The 8355-nt window shown below is 38.6% G+C and overlaps 1 protein-coding gene across 1 annotated transcript; it reads left to right on the top strand.

Annotated features, from left to right (window-relative positions):
• The first annotated feature begins 1405 nt into the window (after positions 1 to 1405).
• Positions 1406 to 3696, top strand: LOC122063179 (protein FAR1-RELATED SEQUENCE 5-like). Its single transcript, XM_042626886.1, has 2 exons — positions 1406 to 1672; positions 2013 to 3696. Coding segments are annotated over exons 1-2 (567 nt in total). The 5' UTR covers positions 1406 to 1671; the 3' UTR covers positions 2579 to 3696.
• The last annotated feature ends 4659 nt before the right edge of the window (positions 3697 to 8355 follow it).

The following is an 8355-nucleotide window of genomic DNA, read 5'->3' as shown; positions in this document are numbered from 1 at the left end:
AATATACGTATACACCTTAATATACGGCTACAATACCTGCTTTATCCGTACATGGCCTTATGATAGGTGCATGTACACGGCTTGGGTACTCCCGTCTCTTCTGGCACTGGCTCGGACTTGTCGGGCCAGCCGGTGTTTAAGGTCACCCTTGCCATCATAGTCCATAAGGAGCCCGCTCTAACTCTCTCCGGTTCGGGTCCTGCATAGTTAAACCGGGTCAACCGTGTAATCAGACCGGGTTTAAGAAGTAGGGTATTACAGAATCGGTCCACTAAAAATCCAAATTATGGTGTCAATAGTCATACGACTCTGGCATGGCTGCACACTTTCCCATTCTACCATGTATTGGTTGCAAATTTTTGACAAACAGGTTCACGCTTTGTAACTCTTTTAGTTTGTTGTATGATATTTGCAATCTAATGGGTTGTTTTGAATCGGTTGAAGTTGAAACAAGAACTAGGAGGGATGTTTCTATTGCTCATAAGAGGGCAGTGTAGTCAAGTTATGTATGCCGTTGACTTCTTTCTTAGATGACGCAGAATATGTTTCGTTTAATTAATGCCTTCTCTTTACATATAAGAAGGGGAAAAAAAAAAAATCTAAGAGAATGAATTACAAAGCTCATGAGGTGACCAAGTCCAACCCCACACATTTTACTTGGTTAAATGTTTGATTTTTTCAAGCTAAATGTTAATTATAATGAAGGGAAAAGGTTCTCAGAGCTGTCGGGGTGGGTACACTAGTTCCTTTATGTCTATCTCTTTCTTCACATGAAATGACTTTATTACCCTTTACAGTATGACACATTTTATCACACCTCATGAATACACCCCTTAGAATTCCTCTCTATAGAGCCCAGTAACCAGAGAGTGATCCCACGATTGAGGTGACCTCAGGACGTGTGCCTAGCCCTCCCATCCTTGGTCCCTGGGCTCTATGAAGAGGACCCAGATCCTACTCCCCTATGCCCAAGAACCCTAGAACCCTAGAACCCTCTCCCTATATATGATCTGCTTGAGGTTGGATTCCACACCACTGATCATCATCCAAATCAACCGAACTGACGAGAGATTGATCCCTTTAGTAAAAAAGGGACGGGGCAAGAAACGTTATCAATCCGATTCCAATATGATGATTAATCACTTGATAGCTACTCTAGATGTTTTTCTTTCTGTCATTTCCTTCTTGGATAAAAACGAATTGTAGGATACACTATTCGGACAGATGGCATAATCATAAAGTATGTAGTACCTTGGGTGACTGAATCGCTCCCTGTTTGGATCCAATTAGTCTCAATTTATAATTATCTTCTTGGTGATTGACACGTGTTCAAATGATGATCCAGCAATTATGTTTCTATCGATCATGATAGATAATAGAAACGTCGCGTTCAAAATCGTTGGATCACCACTTATATACGTATCGATATTCGATGACGCTTAGGAGAGGATCCGATTGCCCCCCTCCCGAGTCCCCTCCCAGTTCCAAAACAAATATAGAGAAACCATGCGGTTTAAGGCCGACTCTCGTCACGTTCAAAGCACAAAGCCATGACTCCAAAGCTCAATAGCGCCTGAATTCTTTTCCCGATCGGTCTGTTTTTACTCTTTTTGATCGATCGTTTTTCGTGGGCTATTCAGTCTTTACAGTCAAACGACAATAGGGAAATTCAGTAAGCTTTTTCTCAATTATCTAAAGTAATCTTTCGCTGGTATTTCGTATGGAAATTTGAATTTGTTTCTGAAATCATCCACCATTAGGGTCTGTCTTACAAAGATTTTATTCTTTTTCTAAGAAAATTTTTAATTTAATTTTTATTGTTTCTTGTTTCTGGGATTATGCCTTGATTTCAGAACAAATACTATTGATTTGGTCAATCCTTGTTTGAAATGCATATTCTGCTGCTGAATTCTTTTGAAAAAATCAGGTTTCGTTTGAAACAATTGGTTGTTTTATTTGGACAAATATTCATGTGGGTACGGAAAGTAATAGAATAAAATTTTGTGTGGCAGTGGATTTTGGACTTCATTTGGGGGTTAGTGGGGAGGAATTAGGGAATCCCACAGCTACGGTTGTTAGAGAGGGTCATAACAATGAATTGGTTGAAAGTTCTGATCAAGGGGAGATACATCAGGGTGAGAATGATATAGTATCTCAGAGTTCTTCTGGAAGAACTTTAGCTGGAAGTGAAGGGAATGCAAATTTAGAACCACAAGTGGGTATGGAGTTTGAGTCTGAAACAGCTGTACATGCATTTTATAGTGCATATGCTATGCGGACGGGATTCATAGCCCGCTCAAACAAAGTCTATCGTTCAAGGCGTGATCGGGCTATTATTGGTCGGGAATATGTGTGTAACAAAGAGGGTTTCCGAGTACCTGATAAGCGTCGGAGTGTAATCAAGCCACGGGCACCCACAAGGCTTGGTTGCAAAGCGATGATTGCTGTAAAAAGACTCAGTTCAGGGAAATGGACTATTTCCAGATTTGTGAAGGAGCACAGTCATCCACTAACTCCTGGAAAGAATCAAAAGGGTTCACTATTAGATCAATATCCGGTGAGTCTCTTCCTTTTATGAAATACATGTGAATGAATGGCTCCAGCCTCCGTGTTCTGAGCTCATCCGTCTATAAGCTTGTCTTAATTTTTAGGCATTGTTTACATATGAAACTAGTTTTTCTGTTGCAGATTTTATTGTTACATTCTTGGTCAGTCCTTTGTATGCTCTTTCAATGAATGATTTTACGCATAATTTCTTGATGCATAGAAATGATATGATTTTTATATTCTATATATAACTATAGTGTAGTTAGACAAGAAACAGCCTCTCCGTGAAGCAGGGGGTAAGGCTGTGTACATTATGACCCTCCCCAGACCCCGTAGTGGCGGGAGCCTCATGCACTTGGTACTCCCTTTTTACTGTAGTTAGACAAGCTACACATTATATTATTAAATGAAAGTGATTAAGAATTCTATTTAAAAAAAGAAAAAAAGGAAAAAGAAAACAGTTAAGAACAAAAGGTGCAAGATGTTACACCAGCACCGGGGGTCTATAAACTGCCCAGCAGGTACCTTGCAACCAATGGATTGTTTTAATTGAGAAGTAGTTACTGTTTCTTATAGCTCATTTGTGCTACTCTATTGTTGGTTAAACATTATTGGAAAGATGTTAACATTCCTTCTTACATATTAACCATCTGTTATTCCCCCCATGCAATATCAGATGAGTCATGATCATATTGTTTTAAGCTGTTTCTGGTGAATTTGCATGAATGCTATGACGTACTAAAATAAGTTTGAGCATATACTAAAGCAAAAAGTAGAAAACTAAAATGCATTTCCTTGGATCACTAAGCACCTGTTTTACTAAACAAAATAAAAAGTTTGACAATTCCATTCTTAAGTGTAGTGCAACTCAAATTCGTCGTCTCATTGAACTAGGCACTCTTTCAACTAATGTTATAATGATACCCTTGATTAGATGACCAAAATGGGAAAATACCAAAGACATTTGGATTTGCTTAAGTGATCACAGTAAAATTTGATCAGGACAAGTAGGTTGGTTCATTTAGTCCTCCTATCTAAACAAATTTGACAGTAGATAAGCCCTAATTTAATCAATACTAATATTATAATGAGGAAAAGAATATCAAATTAACATTGTCTTGTGGGAGTTCCTATGTAGACTGCAGAGGTGTAGGAGTTTGATAGCCATGACAGGGCTAAGGGTTTGGTTTTCCTTCTTTTTTTTTTTTGGGGGGGGGGGTGTGGTGGAGGGGTAGGGGAAGCATGTATGGCTTGTCTGAAAGAACTTGTGAAATAGAGATGGTTGGGGTGGTACTTGGGCTTATTGGGTTCAGACTCAGTGATTTTGTTTTGCTAATACCTCCAAAGATGGAATTTGCTTTGGCTGGCTAGTTGTGTGCTTCATTGTCCTGGGTTGACATGTAATGTGTTGACACATGTCAATCACTGTTATTTTCTATAAAATATTTTTCAAAAGACTTGTCATATGTGACCCACTATGTAAATCTTCATCCTCTGTTTGACAACTAGTAAAAAAACTTAATAACACTTTGTGTTATTGTTTGATAAAAGTATAGGATTATTATCAATCAAACCCTAAAACTGTATATGATTTGCCTTCCTTTGCAGGATGATTCATTAGAATTGTAACCTTAAATTGTACCTCTTCCCTTATTTTATCCCCTCATTGTGATGTTTTTGCGATTATAAGATACTGAATTTGGCAAGGTAATGGGTTGGTGATTTCATGTTGGATTGTCATTGTACCTTCATGTTAGTACAATCAAGGTTAAAGTATTGGTCTTGCTCACTGTATCTGTCGGCTAAAATTAAGAAACATATTTGAGGGTATCGTATCGTATTGAAGATATGCTAAATATACATAGTAGTTACACACATAAATGGACAGGAAACACTTTTTTAATACACTTTTGCATAAAAAAACAGTTAAAAGAAAGTTATATATAACATGTAATATGTATAAACACTATAATGAAGAGTATCATACTGAGAGACAAGTGTATTCAATTGAAATTGTTCATTCAATTGAAATTGTTCAAAAGGATTACACTTTTTCTATTGTCATTGCCATTGCCATTCTAAATGAGTGCCATGAAGAATGTTGTGCTGTTTCATATTCATTGCTAGGAGCTTCTTCTTGAATAGGAGCTACTAAGATAATTGCTACAATTGTAGAATCCTGTAATCAAACCAAGGGAAGGAGGAGAAAAGAAGAAGAGAAGAAGAAGAGAGAAGAGAGGAGAGAGGCGAGAGTCATAAGCAGTCCCGAAGTGTGGGAAGCTAACCTGCGGCTCAGACTAGAATAGTTTGCTGTAGGTCCGTCTCTTAATATACATTTATTGCTTTAATAAAGAAATAGGGGCAAGAATACCCTGTGCCCTGCGTAAGACATAAACAATACATAAATAATATCGACTAGACTAAAATACCCCTAAAACTCCTAAAACTTAACACTTCCCCTTAAGCTGGAGCATACACAACACCCATACTCAATTTAGTACAACCACTGCGAAAACTAGGAGCAAGCAGAGACTTAGTAAACATATCAACCAATTGATCTGTGGAAGGAACAAAAGGTGTCTCAACTAATTTCTTCAAAATTGCATCACGAACGAAGTGACAATCCACTTCAAATGCTTCGTCCTCTCGTGGAAGACAGGGTTACTGGAAATATACACAATTTCTTGGTTGTCACAGTACATCTTCATAGCTTTAGTTACGGGAAAACCCAACTCCAATAGTAACGCCCGTAACCACATCAACTCAGTAGCGGTGTGAGCCATAGCTCTGTATTCGACTTTAACACTAGATCGGACAATGATAGTCTGCTTCTTACTTCGTCATGTAACTAAATTACTCCCAACAAAGGTACAATAACCTATAGTGGACCTACGATCACTAGCTGAGCCAGCCCAATCAACATTAGAGTAGGCAACCAGCTCCATATGCCGATTAGGACGAATCCTCTTTAGCAGGAGCACCCTTCAAATACTGAAAAACACGAATAGCTACATCCCAATGTGCTTTCTAAGGAGATTGCATGAACTGACAAAGAACTCCAACAGCATAAGAAATGTTAGGTCATGTAAACGTAAGATATATCAACTTGCCAACCAAACTTCTATGATGATGCACATCTTAGAGAAGTTCACCATCACTAACACCAAATTTTTGGTGGGGATCTATAGGGACATCTACGATTCTGGATGCAAGCATACCAGTATCAGATAAAAGATTCAACACATACTTTCTCTAAAACAAGCTAATCCCCTTCTTACATCTAACCACTTCAATCTCGAGAAAATAGTGAAGTGACCTAAGTCTTTGGTTTGAAAATGCTGTTGTAAGTAGTTTTTAACATTAGAAATACCGACCTCATCATTACCAATGAGGATAATATCATCCACATAAACCACTATGACAACCAATTTATTACATCTGCAACGGATAAAGATATAGTGGTCAGAATAGCATTGAGAAAAACCACAATTCACCACAGTATCACTAAATTTCTCAAACCATGCCTGAGGGGACTGTTTAAGTTCATATATAGCCTTGTGTAAATGACACACCCGATCATTATTCTCCCCCTGAGCAACATAACCAGGGGGTTGCTCCATATACACCTGAAAATCACCATATAGGAATGCATTCTTGATGTTCAACTGAAACAATGGCCCATCATAGTTTGTACAAGAGAAATAAGAAGGCTAACAAAGTTTTGCCTAACAATAGGAGAGAGTCCCAAAATAATCAATACCATACGTCTGAGTATACTCTTTGACAACTAGATGAGCTTTCAACCACTCAACAGAGCCATCAGAATGATATTTAATGGTGTAAACCCACGACACTTCACCAAGTACTTACCAGTAGGTAAATCTACTAGGCTCCAGGTGGCACGGTTCAAGTAAGCATCCATTTTTATATTCATGGCAGCTTTCCATCCAGGGATACGAAGAGCTTTGACATGAGTTTTGGGTATGAGTAGATAGGGATAATGCAAGACCATGGATACACGATGGAAGATGAGACAAGGAAACAAAGTTATCAATTGGATACACATTTATAAATTTTTTATTGCATGCGCGTGTACCTTTACGATGAGCTATTTGTAAGTCATTAGGGACGGATGGGCTAGGAGCTTCACCAGAGGAAGACGACAATATAGGGATTGAATCATCTTGTTGGCAACAAATACACGGAAAAAAAGTGAGATGCACAGTCGTGCTAGAGTCATACAGATTCGAGAGAACAGTCATGGAATATTTACTGACTTCTAACCAGGGAGAAAGTGAGGTCTTTACATGCCTCGATTGCTTGATCTAGGAAGAACACAATCCATTACATCAATCATGGCAAAGCAAAGGATTGCCATGAATATAAACTAAGAAAACCCTGACAAAACACGAGCCGTCATGGTCTTTAAGACAATCACGATGAAGCATGGGCCGTCATGGTCTTGGCTAAGAAATAGAATTAATCTGTTAAGAAAATACAAAGAAAAGACTAATCTTCTAAAGAAACGTAAAGGCAAAGACGGAAAAGATAAAGGCTAAAATTAGTCTACTTGAAAAGGAAAAGATAAATGATGCATTATGTTTTTATTTGATCTGTTGGAGACATCCTTCTTCTGTTGAAGCCCCTTTTTTATAGCTTGATTTTTACAACTTGGATAGGTATAAGGGTAATTTACAACGCCACCCCCTGGAGAATTCCAATATTAGAGGGACACCCCCTCTCTTTCACCAAATTAGCCTCGGACCCCCTACCGTCAGTCACGGTTGAAGAATATACCTTATATGCTGATGTCAACAATAATATTTTATTTAAAATACCAAAATACCCTTGCTCTAAGTATCTCTCTCTCTCTTCTCTTTCGTTTTTGGCCTTTTTTCTGAATTTCCCCAAACTCACCGAACCACTCCTCCTCCCCCACCGGAGATCTCACTTTCCACCTCCGTGACCCTCCAAGTGCTCCCACCATCGTCGCCTCTGACCAAATCGATTCTTCTGCACTTCGTTTCTTGTATTGAAATCCTGATTTTGAACCCTCGGTGGGGGGTTTCAATTCTCCTTCCAAATACTCTGTTCGGTTTCAAAGCTCGATTCGATACCATGGCCGCTGCAAGTGCTCTAATCACCATGAAAGAGGTTTTAACTGTAACTCTCTCTCTCTCTCTCTTTCCATTTGTTAAAAAGCATCTCTACTTTCAGCCGAACAAGGTGGAAGAACAGAGAAAAACCAGAAAATCATATAATGGAGACGGATCAGAAAGAAAAAGAAAAAAAAAAAATAAGATCGAAGAACAGAAAAAAAATACTCAGCTTTACTTTCATTCGAACCAAGCTTTACTTTCAGCCAAACCAAAAGGAAGAATAGAGAAATCAGTTGAAGAAAAGATCACATCCCGCTTTTCCCATTTTTGCTTCGTTTCTCACCCCCGAAGAACCTTAATCGGCGCCAACCACACCTCTGTTTCTGCTCTCTCTAGGGTTTTTTTTTTTTTCTCTCGTTAGGTTTTTGGTGTTTCCAGATTTTTTTTTCCCGTTCTGAAGAGAAACCAGGGGGAATGATGTTCACATTCATTGGAATATTTCCATTCTTATTTTGGTTTTCTGAAGAGAAACTGGGAGGAATGATGTTTGCATTCATTGGGTTAATAATCCAATTCCACTTGAGCATCTTTCATATTTTCTGGAAAAGAATATGCTTAAGGATTTGAGTCATAAAGAGATGTTAAAACCGTGAGGAAGAAGACAAAGATGAGCTTCGTCGTTCGTCGCTGATACTGATGCTGCCGTTGC

Source organism: Macadamia integrifolia, unplaced genomic scaffold, assembly GCF_013358625.1.
Source record: "Macadamia integrifolia cultivar HAES 741 unplaced genomic scaffold, SCU_Mint_v3 scaffold1235, whole genome shotgun sequence".
In the NCBI taxonomy this organism is placed as follows: domain Eukaryota; kingdom Viridiplantae; phylum Streptophyta; class Magnoliopsida; order Proteales; family Proteaceae; genus Macadamia; species Macadamia integrifolia.
Note: the sequence above shows the minus strand (reverse complement) of the source record. Positions and strands in the feature narration are given on the sequence as shown.